Raw genomic sequence first — 20,752 nt, 5'->3', positions numbered from 1 at the left:
CACATACTTCTTTCCTTATAGTCTGTTTGGCATTGGTACTACGATTTTTGATTATTCTTGACTTCGCAGATGTATAATTCATTCATTGTCGTCGTCGATGGTATACATGGCTACTTCGTTGTTCCTGACGTTGATGATTCACACGCTGGCCGCTATTCAAACTTGTGGAATCAAGCTGAGTCTGTTATCGAAGCTGCAATGAGTGCTCGATATGACAGAATAATGTTTTGACTCCCATTGTCATGTTGATTATCCTCCTCAAGCCCAGAGATGTGTTCATGAATTCTGTCACGTGCCTTTGTTGGGTTCTGCTTCGGCATATGGCCTGACGCAACTCCCGACAGCCGTCTGGCAGGATAACAGACTTTAAGAGCAACGTTCATGTTCTATTTCCATAGGCACACGGAATATTCGATATGCCTCGGAACCAAAGCTATGTTTTTCATTGCCTAGTTCACTCATCGTGCGGCCCTACCAGCGGACTGGTACTGATGAGTAGTCTCAATTCCCTCATCACATCCACCGCTGCCTCTCTACCACCGTCTAAGTATACCGCTCCAATGAGAGCTCGCATAGCTCTTGCAATAACTCTTTTGGGATCCTTTTCGCCCGTTAAAGCTCGTAAATCGTCCTTGATCATTAACATGACGTTCCTCTGCTGAGATGGTGGCAGAGGCTTTCTTGGTCGTATCCATTTCTGAAATCCGCTGTGGTTTCCCACACTTGCTAGGTTGTCTCTCTCAAAGAGTTTGAACATGCGTGGATGTTCAGCTGTAGTTATCAGCATCTCGCAATTTTCCCAAGGAAGTTTGCTTACATTCTGGTATCTGGTATTCATAGAGCTGTTCCATCAATGCCAGGTTCATCACAGCCTTACCGAGGTTGGCTAGCGCTTTATTACCATCAGGAATCGGTCGGTTACCTTGGCCCACACATGTGATCCCGGATTTAGGACTCTCCAGAGCTTCCAGTAGAAGGTCTCGATTCTCGAACTGATACACAATGAGCTCCTCGATAGCGTCACCTACTTGTTCTTCGGTAAGAGAGCCGGGGCGTGAATATATCCCACGAGGTAGTTCCGGCTGTCTTCTTTGACCTGGCGTTGGAGGTGCTTGATTCGTAGTTTCGTCCTTCATTCGTGGAGTTCGAGGTCGGGCGATATTCTCACCAATCAAGGTTCTTTGAGAGCTACGGTTGGAATCCTTTCGAGCTATGGACTGCTCTTCATCCTGCTCCTTTAGGGCACGCTCTGTTAGAGATGTGCGAGCCGATCTTCGAGCTGATGTAGAGGAATTTTCGCTCGCCGTCCATGAGAGGAGAGACGATGGACGGGATCCAGGGAGTCTCACATCTGGTTCCTCTTCATGATGGGCCTGATATAAATCCATCGACTCGGTTTGCAACGGTTGTTCCTCCATAGCGAGTATCTTATCTCGTATTTTGAGTGGTCCTGTGTTTAGGCGGGTTGTGGTAAACAGAAAGGGCTGAACACAATATATGGAAACTGAATTTAAGAGCGAGTTGCCTGACTCAAGTCAAGGCCGACTGCGGAATCACGTTCGAAATTGCAAATTCCTGTCTACTTGACTCCGACGTGCTATCTCCTTTAACATTACATGATATCACAAAGTCCAATGAGTAAGAATATTTGATCAGATAGAGTTGTCACGAAAGAGGTCTGAATCACTTTTTGAGGGACATGGGTTTGAATTGTCTAGGAGGGGGTGGCGATAACACCCCATATACTACTGTGCCCCTAACAATATTTACCACACTGCCGAAGCAGGACCATTGTCCTGTCCCTCGAGGAGAACCCGAGCTTCTCATCTAACCGCCGCTATGTTCCGTCGCGTTCACATCACCACCATATCACCTACCATCAACTCACCTAGTTCCGAACCTCCCTGCATCCCGACGCCGTTGTCGTCGTCGGATGTTCATTTCACGATGTCTGTCTCTGTTTCATGATTGGCGACGGTGCTCACGGTACTCTTCAGATTCCTCTGCTCTCTGAGCTAGAGATTGGAGTCTCAATCTTCGAGTCTTCTTGGCACGCTCAGTGAGGAGGTCTTGCTCACTGGCATCCACGGGGTGTTGCTGCTTGGTGTCAATGTTGGACTCACGACAGGAGGCTTGGTATCGCTCCTTCAATTCATTCTTCACGAGTGGTGCGAAGAAAGGGTCCATGTTTGATAGATCAAGGTTGGACTTTCGACAGAAGTCTATGAATCCTGGGTCATCATGCTTTCCAGCGAGTTGGTTGTAGTAAGAATCCATTTCTATTGGTGTTAGCTGTGTGTTGTTTGGGGATTGGGTGGGGCCTTGAAGATTTTGGAAGTGTATTTGGTTACGAGTAAGTGCTATTGAAGTGTGTGTATGTGTGTATGTGTTGATTGATCTTGTATTGAAGAATTTCCTGAAGGTATGAAGTTTTGTATTATAGATTCTAAGAGAGAGCTGTTCTGTTAGAACAATAGATGCAGTAGAACAAAAAGCCAATACCATCTTTGAAGAACTCTCAAGTCACTATTCAACAAAGATATTGTGACGGTGGTGAACAGATTGCTGTTGTTGTCGAAACTTTTTGGGTTTGAGGTGTCAAAGAAGATAGCCAGTAATTTGTCCCAAACCAATGATCCCCTGTGATATTCGACTATACGAAGACGTCCTGTCCTTGATGATACCATGCTGTTGCGTTGATTTTCTTTATGCAGTTTGACGTGTCTCACTTCAACATGGCTATCCCTGGTAATATTTCAAGGAAGCTGTTCTTTCACAACAATTTAATTCTATTATATTCTTCTGAAGTATATCTGATTCCATAGCTTGCCCTGTTCTCGCGTACGAGAAGCTACCCTTGATGAAAAATTACGAGACTCGTGACTTGAATCAATATTTTGATGTCAATGCTCGGGTCATATGTAAGGCAACACATAGAAGATCCTCTCAAATCAAAACCCCAAGTAACGAATCAATAAGGTTATCCGTTTTCAAAGATAAATATACGCCGCAATAAAAGCGTGTCACATGACACTCCACCTCCGAATAAGAACAGCTGTCTGCCTCTAACCCCTGAATCTTTGCTCTGAGACTTGACTAAGTAGCCTCCCTCGGGCTTCCCTCCTGCCTAGTCCCTCACATCAATCCTCCCAGTGGTATCAATCGGAGTGGTGATGTGGGTGTAAAGAGTTAAGATTACAATACAGTAGGATCGAAAGCCCAAAGGAAAGCGAAACCTTCCGAACCCAGAAGCATCTCTCCAGGTCGTTGGAAATAACCCGCCCGCCCTCTCTTCCCCGGAAGAAGATACCATAGACTTTCAAAGCGTAGCTCTAAAGGCAAAGAAAAGCCAAAAGCAGTGGTCGCTGAGGCGAAGGCGAAGAGGCACTTCAGATCTTACGTGTTTCGATACATCAACCTATGCTAGGCGCGAACTAGGTCCGTTGATGCAATGCTGGTGAAGGAAGATTGTAATAGTAGCAATTCGATATGTGGAAACCTGAGCACCAAAGTTGAGTTGAGAGTGATAATATTCCGAGGCGAAGGGAGGATGGTAAAGTGGCAAGCGGTATGAGATAGCGAACTAGGAGCATTCAAGGCCATGAACGCTGCTATTTGCTCCCTAGAAATGGTATGCGAATCTTTGTTGGAAAGATCTTCGCATCATGCTCCTCTTGAGTTTGGTTATAGATCAATATGAAGCTGTCCGCAACTAGAACGCCAAATTCTTTCGTGGCATCGATCTTCCTGATTTTGTCGAATTCCTTGAACGCCTGCTCTCTATTCAGTCTTTTGACTATTGTCATCTGTGATTTGGCGGCTATTTTGGCTTGAGAGTCGTAACGTAGGGCGTGGAACAGCGGCAGCGGTGGGTGACCTTTGATCAATCTATTATGCACAGTGCGAAGCACTGTCACATCCCCAAGTTGTCTCATCAGATCTCTCCGTACTAAGTTGTAACCATCCGATTGAAGACTGTATTTCACAGCTCTCTTTCGTTCTTGGATTGCTGGTACATAATCATCCTTTGCTGGATTTGGATGTATAAAGGGGCTCGTAAATCGAAGCTCAAAAATATGCTGAGTTGCAGCAAGATTTGTGACTATCCTGGTGAAATTTTCGACGTTACTTGGATAGCAAGCCAATCTGCTCACCAAAGGCACTTGAGCAATACGAGTAGATAAAATTTCATGGTATCGTGACCTGATCTTGTGCTGGAAGCGGAGGAATGGCTCGGATGATTGCTTTTGAAACCCAAGGTACAGAGAAGCAACGTTGTGATAACGTGTCATTGCGACGGGAATTGCAGAAACATAGTTTGATTATTGCGATGGCCTTGGACAAGAGAGGGGGTTGCAAAATCGATGTTGCAGCATTTTCAAGTGGTTGGTTGGTGGCTGGTACAATACGAGATGTGACAGATTGGAATGTTACATAATCCAGACGCGATTGTATACCTATTTCTCCGCGACTCGACATCTTCAAGTACCTAGGTAAGTATAACATCTCTCCAAATACCGCCCACCCTCAAGCATTGTGTTGATGAATCTACATGATTATAATTCATATTCAAGATGCTGTGGTCATCAAATATCCAGGTCTTGCTTCTTCGCCCATCGTCCTCCTTCGACCACCATCACTTCAACGTCGCTTCTTTCTGCCTCGCTGGCCTTCTCTCTACTTCATTCGTCAAAGCCTATGACAGAAAAGGAACAGATCGGACTTACGCATCTCGAAGCTGGAGGTAGACAGCCAATGTCAACGTCAAAGCAGCACAAACTATCAACCCGACAGTCACCGAATTACCAACCAAGAACCGAGGAGCTTTAGTCGTGTTGTATGTTATAAGAGGGATCCAAGCGTTGAAGGCATAAGCAACAGAGTTCGTAGTCCCCAAAATGAACTTCCTTTCCAAGGTATCTGTAGCACAAGCTTCGTTGACCATGGTTAGGAAAATGGGTCCAGATCCTTGAGCGAAGCCGGTGAGGTAGTACGATGCCCATTTCAGACCGAAGGGTACACCATCCCAAATTGCGAGGTTCATGGCTGCAAAGAAGCAGACGGTCAAAGAGAAGTAGACGATCGGACTGCGAAGTTGCAGAGCGTCTGAAGTCCAGCCATATGACAAGGTGGTGACGATCGTGATAGCGTTGATTACGGTGGGGTAAGTGTTGATCTGTGGAGCTGAATATCTCTTCAAGCTTTTCAGCCAGAGATTCATATATCCTCCAATATTCTCACTGCAGATGAAGAATCTGGATGTGTCAATTTCGGATGAGACTGGTAGTCCATATAACTCACGTATAGTACGCAGTATAGACCCAGAAGTGCCACTTTCCTAGGACTCGCTTTATCCCAAGCCAAGTCATCGGCTCATCTTTGCCTTTTCCAGCATCTACCCTTCGTTGTCGAGCTAGTACTATCTCCTGTGGTTTTAGCCATTTCACACGAGTGTTGCTTGGCAAGTCAGGAAGTGCATAATACGCTGCTATTTTTCAGTCCGGTTCATCTCACAATGGCGGGGTACTTTACCCCACATGGCCATAGGGAAAGTTATAACTCCGTCAAATATGAACAGCCATCTCCACCCAGCAAGCCCTCCAGTACCATCCATTCCTGTATACAATGCTGCTTGCAGATATCCGCTGAACATGGACCCGACAAATGCTGAAGCAAAAAATATCGAAGCTCTCTTCCCAAGTTCTCGTTTAGTGCTGCAGGCAAATCAGTATGCATTTTTGATAAGAGATCTAGGAGACGAAGAGAACTCATTCGAAGAGTTGAGACAGTCTTCTATGATGAGCAGGTCTCGAAGAGGATCTCCATGTCCTCAGCTCCTAGAATGAATCAAAAACAGGGACAAATTTGACGTACTACCATCCTCCTAGTACCGTGTGAACCGCAGGGTAGAATGTTCCTTCAGCAAAGCCCACAAAGAACTGACAAATGTATAGTTGATGAGGAGTTTTGACAGCTGCAGTGGCGAAGGTTACAATGACCCAAATCAGTTCCCAGCTTGGACACCAAAGAGATGATCGGATGCGAGTGCAAATCATCTGTGAAGGAATCTGACTGATAACATATCCGATTGTCCACATGGTAGTGAAAGTCTGATACTCATTTGCCACCACATTCAGATCTTCTTTCATTCCGGAGACGTAGGCATTGGAGAGATTGTTTGAGTTCAAGTTCTTCGAGAAGTAGGTGAAGCCTGCCCACGTCCTGTTGTACATGTAAGCTCTATTTTTGAGGATCTGGAATCCTTTCTTACAAGATAAAAATATCAAGTTTGAATATCAAACGACGTTCTTCTGGTGAACGATCCAAGCTATCCCAAACAACCTCACGAATTCGATGTCGCAACGCCTTGTTCCGCGAAGATCCCGATAATGAACTTGCTACTGGAGATACTACTTCAGCACCAGCAGTTGTCTTCTGGATCTCTGAAGACATCTTGGACTAAGCTTAAAATTTGGCTGTCACAATAGAAAGTTTTCGCGGTTGGTAGTCGATTGGTGTAGATATCTAAAGATCTAATATATGGAACTCATAAGCACGAAAGATACCTTGCATATTCCAACATCATTATCCTGGTTGGAAGTGGGTATTTTGCCTCTGGGATCTTTCAAAATGCAGCTGCCTAGATCCAAGGAGGGGCACGATCACGTGTGTTAGTATCTAAACTCAGGACTTACCTACCAAATACACTGCGGATACAGTCTTCCATACGGTCTAGAGGGCCCTACTTGAAATCTAGCCACTGAAACAGAGTCACAACGAAAGAATTTAATGATTACAAAATGAGGTAAATTCAAGGTTCGATGACGTGCTGAGGGGCGCTAATCAGGTGCGGACTCGTTGATCATCGCATTTGAGCTACTGTACAGTACATCTACTTTTGTACGTTACATGGTACTAGTTATCCCACTCTTGATAGAAATGATCTGATTGTCCCACATTGCGTCTGAACATCATCCCCGAACATTTGGGATATTAGATCGACCTCATAGAGCAACACAAATCACGGAGACTGTCATCTCTCCTAGTCAACGTTCAAGTAAAAAGCCATGTCTCCAGGAAAAACAAGGAAAGATCTTCCAGAATATGAGTATCCAAAGGAAACAACAGAGAAGCGTAAGTCTACCAGAACTTGAGAGACGTTAACTCTAATAAACCATAGTTGACTACGCTGATCTCGAGGCTCTTGATATCTCCAAACTTGATCAACCTGGAGGCATAGAAGAGTTATCAGCACAAGTCCTAAACTTCATCAACAAGAATGGCAAGGCCTCCACCTCCAGCACAAAGCCCAAGTCGGCTGACACAACCCAGGCTTCTTCTACGTTGCAGGCCACGGCTTAACAGACGAGGACATCAGACGCCAATACGCCATCGCGGAACAGTTCTTCGACCTCCCATTAGAAGAAAAGACAAAATACCTAGCCAACACCGCAGCCGGCGATTTTCGAGGCTACAAAGCAAGGGCTACGGGAGAGCAAGCAGGAAAAGACAATGACGAACGATACAATATCCCAAAATTTACACCTGAACATGAACGTCCGCATCCACAACTGATACTTGATCACTATGAAGAAATAAAGACCTTCTCTTTGGTACGTCTTCCCCTCTCCTCTCCTCCCATCCAATCCGTCCATGTGACTGATTAACGAACCCAGCACATCCACAACCAAATTCTCCTCCCCCTCCTTCGAATCTTCGCCCACGCGCTGGAACTCGACACCGAATACTTCGTAAACCAGCACCGGTACACCGCCCCGGGCCTCGAATACCTCCGCTACATGAAATACCACCCCTCGCCCCGCCCCCTCTGGGCCATCGGCCACACCGACTACAACACCCTCACATTCCTCTTCCACCAACCCATCTCGGGTCTCCAAGTACAAACTCCCCTCGGCTGGAAATACATCCGCTCGTCCCCCCTCTCAATCATCGTCAACGTCGCCGACGCTTTAGAACTCCTGTCCGGCGGGTACCTGAAGAGTACGGTGCATAGGGTTGTCCGGCCGCCGGTGGACCAGAGGGAGAGTGCGAGGTTGAGTTTGATTTATTTTGCGCGGCCCGAGAGTCAGGTGCGGTTGGAGAGGGTGCGGAGTCCGTTGTTGGAGCGGTTGGGCGTGAAAGCGGAGGGGGAGGAGTCGTTGGGGGGTGTTACGGCGGAGGAGTGGGCGAGAGCGAGGATTGCGAAGGATCATAGGTTTAGGGCGGGGTTGGTGGGGAGTCGGGAGGGGGAGATTATTGCGGGGGTGAAGCAGAAGTATTATGATTAAATCATACTTATCTAAATTTCTAGCAACTTCTAAACACAGTTGTCATTCATTGTAACGTGATAATTATTTACTTGAGTCCTCTTCGCTCAGCTGGCCCTAGGCCTAGGTAATAGTGTGTACCCTAGTAAGAAACCAGGGTATTTGAGACTGCTTCGATTATGCGACCAAATCCGGCGTTATTTGTTTGCTGCTTTATGGATATCAAACACAAAATACATTTGAAACCTATAAATTGCTTTAATGTATATTTGCTGTAAGAGTGTCAGCACACAGCAATAAAATAGCACCACAAATAATAGTGGATCTTACAAGAGGTCAAAGCTAAATTCCAAGGGGGGTGGGGGGGGGACTGTAAGTCTCCTTCGCTAACCAGCAAGCGAACCCCCTCGCTTAGCACAAAGGCGCAAAATGAGGTCCTGGAGATTCAGGCGAAGGCGAAGTGATGAATAACCCCGTCCTTAGAGCAGGGGAACTCGTGTGATTGAATGATCCCATTAGAAAGACTCATCGTTGGAATCTCGTTAGAATAATAATCGGGCCTAAGTTTGAGATTAGTACCAATACCTTTTCTTACAGACCTTGCCAGTTGGGTTCTCGTCACAAATGATAAAGTTGTTCACAGACTGCAAAACATGACTGACACTCTTGCAAGCGACAGTTGCCTATAAAGCTGGATTTATCGAATAAATGAGAAGAATGCCCTTCTACTGCATCTGCCACTGACTCACTCCTGAAGAGTATTCGTGTTCTCGTTTCTGTCGTTAGCATCGAGCGACAAGTGAGAGTCACGTGTATGCTCCCGAGAATATGAACTCATCAACGACACAAATGAAGCTTTTCCGGCTCCAACGCCTTGCAAATCCGGTTTCGAGCGAATTTGCAGCACTGGTCAGGCGTTCGATTACTTCCAAGTGGTTGATTGGGGAATGCAAATCGTGCTGAGGCGCCGATCGGTATTCAGATTTTGAAACCATAAATGTTCAAGACATTGCTGTCTACACGTGGTTCGAACCTTAGAACTGCCCATGAATTAAGTTTGCTTGGCCGCTGAGTCATGGGCATCCTCGTTTTCGTAGTCCTAGGAGTTGTGACTGGGATCGAGCTGTAGAATAAGGCTTACCCTCTTTCATGCAACCAATGATGCCAGACAATCCACAGGCAACTTGCGATTGTCATCGGCGAGCTGCCAACTCTATCCTACTCCAAACTACAGATTCTTCCACACTTTGAGATGTGTACTAGCATCTGCGGAGAAATAAACTCGTGCAGAGCAGCAGGCAACACGGGAGCGAAGTTAACACGACTGCCGCGTTCGTGCGTACGTCTCCTTCAAGATCTTGATGATCTGAGCCCGAATACCTGACCTATGGCACTCGACAGAGCTATCTGAAACGTGGTTTTGGCTTCTGGGTATTTTCCGTATCGTCGTCGCCAGAAAGCACCGATACACTTCACGCACTTGACACGACGAGATGTTAAAGTTAAGATGAGATCGTCAATCCCTATCCAGACGCAAGCCTCGCAAGCCTCAACTTGTGCGAGGACATCGGATTCTCGGACTCTGAAGTCGGGATTTTTTCCCCATTTATGCGTCATTCTAGAAGGTAAGGAGAGAACTGTTCTCTTATCTCGAGAAAGTTAAATTCTGGGGGTGAGATGAAGGTCTGTGCGAAGCAACATCCCGTCTTCTTCTACCTTGGGCTCAGCAGTTCTTGATGATGTGGACTCACCGCAAAAACGTGCAGCTTGGCAGATTATCTCTCTCCGCCGCTGTCTCCCCACTTTGACATTAAGATATCTCTGTGTCCACTTGCTGTTGAAATTTTTTGTTTACATATTTACTTCTCGGCAGACCCGGAGTTCAGCCTGAGCCTGGACTGGTAGCTCCCAAACATGAAGTGAAGGAACTAGTTTCCACGTTATGATATGATCAGGATGTCAGATCCAGATATCGTAGGAGCATTATCTCCACCAGCAGGCGTGATTCCGGACTTCGAGCATCCTCGAGATGTTCGATACACGATCAGCTTGGTGACTCAAATTTTGTGCTTGAGCATCGTCTCGCCCGTCGTTCTTTTGAAGATATATGCCAGAGCAAAGGTACAGAAAGTAATGTATAGAGAGGATTGTAAGTATTGGTTTGCCTATGACGTTCAGTGCTGATTGTTGGCAGGGTGTTGTCTTGTAGCTTGGGTATTATTTCTTCGATTGTAAAATTTAGATACTAACTTCTGTCTAGATTCCATTTCTTGGATATATCACAACCAACCTTCTCTGTCAGTCTCTTCTTATGAGTCCCTCAGCTTTTACTAACAGCTCCCAGTCGACCGATTTGGAGGCGGACATCATCAATGGGAAGTAACCGAAGAAGCCATGTCAAAATTCCTCCTAGTAAGGAACCCAACCTCTCACCTCCACCTCTCTCCAACCTAACCCCCCAGGTCTCCTACGCCGGCCTCCTCGTCTACGGACCCACAGCCTTCCTGATCAAATGCTCCCTCCTCCTAATCTCCACCCGCCTCTTCGCCCCCTTCCCCCGCACCGTCTTCGCCATCAACCTCTTCATGCTGCTCATGCTCCTCTTCTACCTCCCCATGCAATTCGTCAAGATCATGATCTGCGCCCCCATCTCCGCCTTCTGGTCCTCCTCTTCCTCCTCCTCCTCTTCGCCCTCGTGCTTCGACCAGCACAACATCTACCTCGCCGACACCATCGTCTCCGTCCTGACCGATTTCGCCGTCCTGATTATCCCGATGCCGTTGATGTGGGTGCTGCACTTACCGCTCAGAAGGAGGTTGCGCGTCATTGGGCTCCTGGGAGCGGGCGGTTTGGCGGTTGCGGCGAGTGTGGCGCGGTTGGTGATGTTATTACGGACGGGGGATAGTCCGGATCGAACGATTACTACTGTTGATATTAGTCTTTTGGGGTGAGTTCCCTCCTTCCTGCTCTGTATTCTTTTTCAAACTGACTCGAATTCGATAGAGTGGCAGAAACGTCGATAGGACTCATATGCGCGACGCTGCCGGCGCTGAATGTGCTCTTTAGTCGGTATGTGGTGGAGGGGAGATCGAAAGGGATGGATCTGGAGCTGGGGAAGAAGAGGACGGGGAGTGGGAGGGAGGGAGGGAGGGTGGATAAGGATGCGAGTCTTTTGCGGTGGACGTATGCTGAGGTTGAGGTTGAGGGGTCGGGGTCGGATGAGGGAAGAGGGAGGGAGAGTGTTGTGTAGTTGGTGAGGGTATATAGGTAACTGATTTAGAATTTGATGTGTGGAGAGTAAGATGAGGTGGTCCCCGTGACTGAAGGTCTTTGTGTTGGACGCAGCGACTTCCTATCCCGATTCAGCTTCTCTGTTTATTCTCATCTATTTTTGTATTTTTATGGAAGATTGTCGTCCTCTGTCAATACCCGACCTTGAAAACATCGCGCGTTTTGCGCAGTGAGCGCAACTGGCGCAAAATGCGCAGTTTGCGCGATTCCGCAGTCTTCGGAACTTTCGAAACACATAATTTGCTAGCTGACCTCCAGTCACGACTAATCAATTCTTCGAACATCTACATGGATATCTCTGTTCATGGCTTGAGGTCGAATACCTTTTCAATCTCTATTCCTCACAGACAGACCACCAACTGATAATCGTACAGTACAACTCGACTTATCCTCGGGAGCATGAGATTGAAAACTGCACGTCGACATTTCCTCCAGGAGTTAAGTAGGTAGGACTAACACTAGAGGGACACTGGTCCAAGATCCTAATTAGTCCGCCTGAGGTCTAGAAAAACGCGACAAAGACGTGCTCTAATTCTCAAGAACCCGAATTGGTCCGCGGCTCCATAAGCGGCGACAAGCGAACCCAAAAAAAAAGATAAGTCAGACCTTAAGTCACAAATAAAGCAACCCCTATCCTCAAAAGAAGAGAGTGTATTATATTCCCTATAAAATCGTGCATGTAAACCTTGCGGAGATGTCTTATCTTTGGTAGATCTTCGTAAATCGTCATTCAACCATATATCGTACCAAACACCACTCACTCAATGAGCAGGATACCTCCTCCCATCCACGCCTCGAATCGGACTCCCATACCGCCTCTCCCTCTCCCTGTCCCGAAAACTCCTCCGATCAGACACCGGCACCGCATCTCGATCACTGTGGCTCCGTCTCCCGCCTCCTCCCCCACCATCCTCATGACTACTCCTTCTCTCGCTCATCCTCGGCCGCGGTTCCCTCTCTCGGCGCTTATACTCCCCGCTCCTCCTCCCGCTAGTAGCAGGCCGTTCGTCTTCCTCCATACTGCCCCCCGAACTCCGCCACAAATCCGGCCCATCGAGATCTTTCCACCTTAAGTTCCCATTATTCCGAGAATTGCTCCTCGCGGCCTGAGCAGCCCGGTCCCGCTTCCCGAGTAGGAACGGCGCGCTCAATTTCCCGCTCAGATCGATGGGGATAGGGAAGCTTCTCCGCTTTACTTCTTCTTCTTCGTCGACTCTTACTCGGCCTCTAGGTCTTAATCTCGGATCTACAGGTGGCGCTGGCCCAGAGTACCGCACACCAGCAGGCGGCACCTGAGGCGAGTCTGGATCGGGAGGTCGTGCGTAATCTCGCCTTCTTCTGCGTCTGCGCTCCGTGTCCATGGGGCTGGGCGGGCCGCCATCTTCGCTGCTACTCGCGTCACTGCTCATGCTGCCTCGTCTCGCGTGTCGGGGGTGACTATGCCGCCTCACACGCGGGTCGTCCATCGGACTCCTCACCGGCTCGACGTTTGGCGGCGAAGTCGGACTCGCGGTCATGTTTTCGGGGAAACTCCTCCTTCTCGTCCTCGCTGTTCGCGGACCAGTTGCGATGTCGTCTTCTGGAGCGAGGAATTGTCGGGCGCGGTGGCTAGGACTTCTGCTTAGTTTTGGTCGAACTGGCTGCCCGGTGGCAGAGTGGACGTGTTGGTAGAATGGCCTCGCGCTCGTAGGGGGTGGTCCTCCAGGGACACTTTCTCGTGTGGTTCGGGGGAAGTATTCTGATGTTGGTCGGGCGCTGGGGCGAGTTGGTCGGACGTGGACGTAGGTCGCTTGGACTTTGGGTCGCGGCGGCATCTCTGGTCTGAAATCTCTCTCATCTGGCATACTCTCTGTAGGTGTTGCTCGTTTCCGTAACTCTTGTGCGCACTGATCGTGCCATTTCTCGATCTCGGGGTCTGCGACTAGGGGAAAGGCTTCTTTGGGTACGGGACCGGGGAATAGCTCTCCTGTGTCTGGATGTTTTATGTTGAAGTCTCTGACAGCATTTTGGATGAATGGAACGTGTTCCTCTGGTCCAAGCAAGATCTCGATGGATTGCCATCGTACAAAGCCTCTCGTTGTGAGCGCAGGCACGCAGGGTGGTTGGAAGTCATCGGTTGTAGGTTGGAGGGTATGTTGACAGCCTATGGATGCATAGATCCACGATATCGACGGGTTGGGGACATCGACGAAGAGCGCTGTATGTAGAAAAGATACCAGTCAGCCTAACTCTACCATCAGATAAACGCAAGAAGTAGGAGCCTACAATCATAATTCCCTCCCACAGCCTTATAGAAGCTGGCCAACTTATCGGGCGTCAAAGCCTTCTGATCCTTATTCCCTATATTCTCACTCTGCAACACCGTCCGTCAGCCTGAGCCCTTCTATCCTCGTCGCAAGTAGACTCACGATATAGCCCGCGATGCCCCGGAGCAGCGCATCCAAAGTCTTGGTGGGCTTCTTATCCACCTCGAACAGGTATCCATAAAACGCTTTCGGATCGGTCGCGGTCGTCGTCGAGCCCGTCGCGGTCGCGGAAGGAGCCGCCATCCCCGCCGCCTGTCCTGTCTAAGATCTTCCTTCTAAGCTAGATGCTGCTGCTGCTGCTGCAAGTCTCCGGATCGTATGCGCATAATCGATCGACGGCAGGATAGCGAGTGCATACTCGTGAGGTACGAGATGCAAGAAAAATGGAGGTGCTGGCTGTCTGGCTGGCAGAAGCAAACATGGTCCAGTCATCAACAGCAGCCCGTGAGTTGGCAGTAAGGCACAAAAAATAATAAGGTCCAGTAAGCGGGTTTTCATCCGAATGGATCGGGGAGCGGTGAGGCGGCGGCCAAGAACGAACGAGTGGCATGTGATCTGTTTCTGTCTCGTGAAACGAACATTGTGTCGGACAATTTTTAGGATTTCGTACGACGAGATGAGAGAAAGGGTTTGAGGAGGAGAGAAAAGTTGGAGAGGAATGAGAGAGGGTCTGGAGAACAGGTAGTCGGACTACCCGTTTTTGGGGTGAGAGGAGGCCGAGAGTGGGTCGTGTTTCTTTCTTGCAGTAAGGTGCAGGGAGGAGAGAATGTGGCTTGGATCAGATTATTGGGAGGTGATAGGATGCAAGATGACGAGTTTAGTAGAATGCATCTTTGATATAACGGGAGAAGTGCTCTCAAGTTAAACTTCAACATCCTCCAGATGTGCCTACCTACTTGCTTGGTTCAGGAGCAGGAAGGTGAGATCTTACTTGTCATACACACATCTCCACAGATCAAGAACAATTCAATTGATATCGTTTTATCAAAGAGATAACATTATAATTATAATTTGTTTCTATGGGGTATCCTTATGTATTCACCCTTTCCGGGTATCCAATCTTGATTTGATCATCCCATCCCATCCCATCCGAACGCCCTCCCCAAAAAAAACCAAACCCAATTATATATCCCGCTCCTCAACGCCTTGCAAATAATCCCAAACACGCTTCCCAAAATCAAAACTCTTTCGAAAACCCTCTCACTCTCCTCCCAAACCCTCATCCCCTACTAACCACCGACCGTCTCGGCACCGCAAAATCCTCATAGCTAGGCGGCAGCTCTGCACCAGCGTTGATAACACTATTCCCCACCAACTCCGGGCTCGGCATCTCGAGGACTCTTGGACGCAGGAATTCATCCGCGTCAGCTAGTTCCGCGGCAGCTTCTTCAGCAGTCAGAGTTGCTCTTCGGGCGTTGTTTCCATTTGCCGCGATCTGGACGGGGAGATGGAGTGCTACTGTTGAAGCAGGGACGCCGGTTCCAGGCGTGTGGATCGTGAGCGAGAGATCGATGGTATATGAGCGCGACAGGATGCAGGTGTGGAAAGTCGGGATCCACGCTTTGGACGTGGGTAATGTGATTGGGAGCAGGATCTCCGCTGTGTAGTATGGTTTATTCTCTTTTGGTGGTGAAGCGTGGATTTCGTCCGAGCAGTCGTCGGAGCTGGTTGATGATGCTGAGTTTCGTCGGACGTAGGCTGGTGAGGGAGTGTGTCGAGTCCATGTGACTGCTTCGACGCAGCGGGATGAGAGCGGGACGGAGGTATCGTATACGCCTCTTGTGCTCTCGAATTGGTGGACCATGCCGAAATGCGAGGGGACTTCCATTGCGGGTCGAGCAGCGTAGAAAGTTGATGCCTTTATTTTGGTAGTCAGACCTCCCAATCGTGGTGGTTGAGACGAGCTGTCGTGCGGATCGAATCTGAGGTTGACGGTAGTCATGGTCGTACCAGGTACCATGGTGCTAGAAGCAGATGGTGCTGGGAGGACCAACGCATTGGGTTGAGCCGCTGTGACCGTGATCTTGCCCAGCTTGCCGGAAAACATTCCTTTCTTCAATGACTTGGTCTTCGAGAGAACGTAATCCTTATCCAAATGTGTGACACTCATTGGCGGTTCCTCTGCAATGGCTGGAATGATATGAATCTTCTTCGATCCTTCGACCAGCACCACTTCCTGCCCGTCTCTTTCCCTGGTTCTCACGATCTTGACCTTGATTGCGTAATTGACCTTTGCCATTTCTGGTGTCAGATCATCTTGTCCCGAGAAACTTCGGCCGCCCATACTTGGTGGGAGACGAAGATGTGCATCACGCACATGGTCTGAAACGCAGGCATGTGAGCATGATCGAGGGAGCAATTGATCTGGAACGACGAAATTGAAGGGGAAAGTGTAGGTTCGGCCAGCCTCTGCAATTCGTGGTTGAGGATAATCCGACTCTCGAATCGGCATGGACAATCTCAGGAAGTTGTGTGTGGCCGTCGTTCTCGCTTTCGTACTGTGTGGTGATAGGTTCTCGACGAATGTCTTTACTGTGCCTTCCAACGTAATTCGGATTTCGTCGAACCGTGCTTCGTGAGGGGCAGTGATTTCCACTCTACCAGATAAGGGATCGAAGGTAGTATACGTCTTTCCCTCATTATGGTCCTCCAAGATGATTTCCATATCTGGACGCCCATTCTGGGTCATCTTCCTCGCATACCCAGCGAGGGTACCGGTCGTCGACTGAATTGAAGCAGCGTACATTTTGGTGATGTGTAAGGAAGAGAAGATGGTCTTGCGACCCGAGGGGGGAGGCGTATAGATAACAGGCAAGGATTCTGATAACAATTGGTGATGTCGCAGCCTTGATGCGGGGAAAGTAACACTTGTGGCTGATGAACCAATGGATAGGTATGCTGTTGATGATCGGATTTCTTACCAAGAAAAAGGAAGTTGGGGAGCATGCAACCCTTATATACGACCTGGTACTCGATACTCGAGTCGAGCATGTTGACATCTTGGGAAAAGCGTGCGCCTGACTCACTTTTTCTTGCTCTCTCTCATACATTTTCCATGGTTGGATCTTCGCGAGTGGTCGTCCGACGAACGGACCCAACACGCCTTGTCGCCTGCAAGTGCAGTCAGGGATCGACACGCGGTCTGGCGGTCCCCACCAAAGTGGTCTAAGCGAGAGCCGTGAATGGTCGCCCTTCTGGCACACCACCATCGTTGCTTCACATGTATGATCAGTCAGCGAGACTTTTTGGTCAGCACTGCTTCAGCCTTCTCCGTCACCACTGTTCGATAAACTCCCCTCCCCTCTCACCGTCCCTTCTCCGCATTTCTAAGCTGGCCATCAACACACCCCCTTCAATGATTAAAGGGGTGACGATATGATAAGCGAGTAACCTTACTGCAATGCCCATGCCGGAGAAGATTGCCCTTTCCTGGCGAGGAGGATTGGCCCCTTTCCACACTCCATGCTTGATGTACCTGCACCGCATACCGATGCCGTCACAATCACAATCACAATTACAATTTTCTTCCCCAGCATCATTTGGTCATCTCATCCAAATTAGCAGCACACCCATCCATGGCCACCAATTCTCCAAGCAAAAATGGAAAAATTATCTCGCCGTCTGATGCCAACGAGCGCCGCACCGAACTCCGCTGGCTACTCCGAACCCCAACCATAGTCAGGTAGTCTGCAGAGCCCCATATATCTATCCTCCAGCCTTTCCTCGTCAAGAGCGTCCGTCCAGCCATTGGCCGCCCGAGGAAATTTTCTATCGCGACGCCTGAGATTCTCTGTGTCAACACCGTCAAGACTTAACGTACACGGTCAGAGCCTCGTTCCTTCCTGCTGTTAGGAGTTGGGAGTCGTGACCATGACACTGCGATTCCACCATCATGAAAATTTCTCGCGCCGTAGCATGATTGTGAATAATGGTATCCGCTACATACGAGTGACCGTGGCGGAGGGATTGGATAGTGAGGTGCTGAGATCGTGAAACCGCCATGCCAGCCAGCCAGTTCCCGTTTGATGTTCTGGACTCCGGGATGTGTTGATGAGGTGGATGTGGATGTGGATGGATGGAGCAACGCCTTGCGCTCGACAAGTTGTTTCTCGAATGAAAGTCCATGTGGTGGTGACTCAGAAGGTCAACGTATAAAAACAGTGGGCCAGCGCTTGCAATTGCATTGTGGCTTTTGAGCTGTGACTGCTCTAAGAGGTGCTTATGTCAGTAACAAAGACGATACTGTATGCTTTGATCAGCATCAGCACGATGACCGAAAGGATATCGGCATCGACGCGCACTGGTCCGTGGGACAGATATACTTTATTAGGTTTCATCAGAACATTCATACCGACACGGATGATCTCCGACTTCGGATGTGCTTTGGGCTTTTCAATATTCGACCCTGGAAGTAAATTATGCTTGTATCCTGACAGGAATGACTGGAAAGGTTCGTGGCCTTCATGCAGATGTGGTTGGTTGCTTCCGTGGGAAGTAGTTCATTCCTTTCCGGACTCCGAAAGCGAAATTTACCTTGATGGCCCTTCGGTTAAGCTAGGGGTAAGATGGCGGCTTGACTCATATTGCGGCCTTCAAAGTCCACCTCAAGTCTACGGGGAACACATCGGGCGATGGGTTCTTTGCTGGCTGGCTTTAGAAAGTGGCAACACTTTCTCTGAAGTATACGATAATGATTGGGACGTTTGCCAACATGATTCCATTTGAAAGTACGCAGATTCTAGAAAGCATCATCCAACATTCTACCAAGACCAACGACCAACAAACGCGAGCAGTTGTCGTCAGCCCGTGCCTTTCGGTGAGAGATACCCCTCAACACGAGATGCTGAGTAGAGACTGATTTGTAGGAAAATTATTGCACCATCAACCCCGCAAGAGTCGTATCCTCCACCAAATCGGCACAATCCAGCTCCAAAGCTGACACGAGTACCAGTCCCGTGGAGCGGGAATCTACCACCTTTCTCGTAGTCTCGAATAGGCCCCAATCCTTGCAAGACGGCTATTTGGGCGGATGGAAAATAGTTCCCAGTCCCACGACCATGAGAAGTCTCTGATTGCCGCTGACTGTGAAAATAGTGTAAATTAGTTCTGTCGAATACCCGGCGAGTTACTCCTAAGATAACACTTGCTCTCCTTCGCACTCACTTTAAACTGATCTGCAGGTACGAAAGAGATATGAAACCCAAGAGTCGAAATCTGCCATCAAACCTTGGCGGCAGGACCACTGTCCAAGAGCAGGCTGCTGAGAAATTGCTCGAAAGAATTACCTGTGTCTAAAGAACGGGCTTCGAGCTCGATCACCGTCCGAATTCTCCAAGCCAAGGATCGAAAAAGTCGTCGACAGATATACCTGTTTTTGGATTCACGATACATACCTACTCGCATCTCGCCGCCTATTCTTGTACTTCCTCGTCACGGATCGGTTTCCAACTACAACTGATGTCTCAATGGATGCTATGAAGGAAGATGTCTCACGCCAGATTCATCACAAGCGAACTGATGTTCCCGCTGACCCAGTTTTCCCATTCTATACCTATCCAAGGCGTTTACGAAATTTGAATTTGTGTCGTGTTGATGGGAGTCTTTTCCCAACTTCCACTACCTATTTAGAGCAGCAGACTTGATATAGTTGACTTCTAAAGATCATGTCATACGCTGCTTACGCTCTTTCGAGAATAAAACAGATGAAGGCAGAGTTGAGTACGACTCTTGAACCAGGGAGCTTGTGGCAATTTTCCCACCGGTTTCTGCACAGTCTGCAAGTAACAAAGAGAGGAGTTGCATATTGGATCAGTGTTCAATGCTAGTCCTGCTTGCCTCACAAATTATCGATATAGAGCTTGTCGATTCGAGCAATGATCTTGTTGATACCAAGAGAATGTGATTAGATGCATGATCGGCAAGGGAGCTTTTTGGATGCTTTGCTTTAGATGAGAAAATGCGAAGTAGCATTTACATCTCAGATCCAACGAGTGGTCGCTAGATAGTGCCAATCACGAACGCCAATCTTGTCCTTTCTAGAATAAGAATCATGCTCAATCTTGGAAGTGTATAGTACGTACAGTACATCAAGTGTTCAATAATCTGATAGAAGCAAGAGAAGAAATTTCAGCTTAGCTTTTCTACAATATGGACGGTATCATATTAAGAGTAATGAATTATCAGTCCCTCTAGAATATCGCATCATTGAAATTATCCAAGATTTGGCTCAGATATATCTTCACAATCTCCTTGCATGAGTCAGGGACTAGATCGAGACCTTGCGCTAGAGGAATTCTGCTGCAGTGGCAGGGACCGAACCATTTCCTTGGGACGAGTTGGTGGATTTAACGATGCAAGAGCTTTCGGACTAGATGCAAGTAGAGGATTTTGTTGCGCGAAGCACATCTATTATGGGTATCTTTGAACGAGAGACCAATTCATGCTATCAAGATCGATAGCATAGACTCCAGTCATTAGGTCTAAGAGTGGGACAGCATCCCATCCAGGCCGCTTAGGAAGATCTGATAAGTCAAGCTAAATCGAAACTCGCCAACGAGAGACGAGCCAGTGCTCCACTCTGAGTTATGCCAAGCCAACCTACATTCACAGGCTAACTTTTCAATCTTATCTGATCCGAGCTGATCATCTGATAAACCCTCTCCCTCCCCACATCCTCAAATCAGATCTCCTTCTCCTGCGCCAAGGGTTCGCGGTTCTTCTAGCTGCATGACTTTTAGTCGATCAAGTGGTCTGTAGACATCGGAAACAAGGATGCGAGGGGTGGTGTTACTAGTATCTATGGGGAGTTGAGTTATGAGTGTATGGAGGAGTCCAGTGAGGGAGGCGATTATTGGGGCGTATGGGGAGAGTTAGGAGTTGATGTTGATA

At 48.3% G+C, this 20,752-nt stretch overlaps 8 protein-coding genes across 8 annotated transcripts; 3 read left to right on the top strand and 5 right to left on the bottom strand.

Moving 5' to 3' along the window:
- Positions 1–454: 454 nt before the first annotated feature.
- LY89DRAFT_551177 (uncharacterized protein) lies at positions 455–1,163 on the bottom strand (the record flags this gene model as incomplete). Its single annotated transcript, XM_018208305.2, has 2 exons — positions 455–735; positions 818–1,163. Coding segments are annotated over 2 exons (627 nt in total), but the record flags the coding sequence as incomplete, so codon positions are not given.
- A 2,299-nt stretch (positions 1,164–3,462) lies between these two features.
- Positions 3,463–4,383, bottom strand: LY89DRAFT_22016 (uncharacterized protein). The gene has a single exon (XM_018205935.1). It carries the CDS (start codon positions 4,290–4,292, stop codon positions 3,612–3,614), a length of 681 nt encoding a protein of 226 aa, XP_018078755.1. The 5' UTR covers positions 4,293–4,383; the 3' UTR covers positions 3,463–3,611.
- Positions 4,384–4,503: 120 nt separating this feature from the next.
- Positions 4,504–6,453, bottom strand: LY89DRAFT_634489 (putative pantothenate transporter; the record flags this gene model as incomplete). The annotated part of the gene is made up of 5 exons (XM_018211390.1): positions 4,504–5,255; positions 5,302–5,485; positions 5,533–5,714; positions 5,875–6,222; positions 6,272–6,453. 5 exons carry the CDS (start codon positions 6,451–6,453, stop codon positions 4,724–4,726), a joined length of 1,428 nt encoding a protein of 475 aa, XP_018078754.1. The 3' UTR covers positions 4,504–4,723.
- Positions 6,454–7,067: 614 nt separating this feature from the next.
- On the top strand, positions 7,068–8,288 carry LY89DRAFT_703490 (putative 1-aminocyclopropane-1-carboxylate oxidase; the record flags this gene model as incomplete). Its single annotated transcript, XM_018217324.1, has 4 exons — positions 7,068–7,134; positions 7,181–7,282; positions 7,333–7,613; positions 7,677–8,288. 4 exons carry the CDS (start codon positions 7,068–7,070, stop codon positions 8,286–8,288), a joined length of 1,062 nt encoding a protein of 353 aa, XP_018078753.1.
- Positions 8,289–10,027: 1,739 nt separating this feature from the next.
- LY89DRAFT_776523 (uncharacterized protein) lies at positions 10,028–11,517 on the top strand (the record flags this gene model as incomplete). The annotated part of the gene is made up of 6 exons (XM_018222053.1): positions 10,028–10,416; positions 10,462–10,481; positions 10,528–10,564; positions 10,612–10,679; positions 10,730–11,214; positions 11,271–11,517. Exons 1-6 carry the CDS (start codon positions 10,215–10,217, stop codon positions 11,515–11,517), a joined length of 1,059 nt encoding a protein of 352 aa, XP_018078752.1. The 5' UTR covers positions 10,028–10,214.
- A 665-nt stretch (positions 11,518–12,182) lies between these two features.
- Positions 12,183–14,525, bottom strand: LY89DRAFT_679553 (uncharacterized protein). Its single transcript, XM_018213891.1, has 3 exons — positions 13,967–14,525; positions 13,824–13,911; positions 12,183–13,755 (listed from the first exon to the last, which is right to left on the bottom strand). Exons 1-3 carry the CDS (start codon positions 14,105–14,107, stop codon positions 12,320–12,322), a joined length of 1,665 nt encoding a protein of 554 aa, XP_018078751.1. The 5' UTR covers positions 14,108–14,525; the 3' UTR covers positions 12,183–12,319.
- Positions 14,526–14,840: 315 nt separating this feature from the next.
- On the bottom strand, positions 14,841–17,060 carry LY89DRAFT_679552 (uncharacterized protein). The gene has a single exon (XM_018213890.1). It carries the CDS (start codon positions 16,608–16,610, stop codon positions 15,084–15,086), a length of 1,527 nt encoding a protein of 508 aa, XP_018078750.1. The 5' UTR covers positions 16,611–17,060; the 3' UTR covers positions 14,841–15,083.
- Positions 17,061–18,049: 989 nt separating this feature from the next.
- Positions 18,050–18,861, top strand: LY89DRAFT_21945 (uncharacterized protein). The gene is made up of 3 exons (XM_018205927.1): positions 18,050–18,314; positions 18,363–18,680; positions 18,730–18,861. The coding sequence occupies exons 1-2, from the start codon at positions 18,086–18,088 to the stop codon at positions 18,587–18,589; spliced, it is 456 nt and encodes a 151-aa protein (XP_018078749.1). The 5' UTR covers positions 18,050–18,085; the 3' UTR covers positions 18,590–18,680; positions 18,730–18,861.
- The last annotated feature ends 1,891 nt before the right edge of the window (positions 18,862–20,752 follow it).

Source organism: Mollisia scopiformis (assembly GCF_001500285.1).
Source record: "Mollisia scopiformis unplaced genomic scaffold LY89scaffold_1, whole genome shotgun sequence".
NCBI classification, from domain to species: Eukaryota; Fungi; Ascomycota; class Leotiomycetes; order Helotiales; family Mollisiaceae; genus Mollisia; species Mollisia scopiformis.
This window is presented reverse-complemented; position numbering and strand designations above follow the sequence as displayed.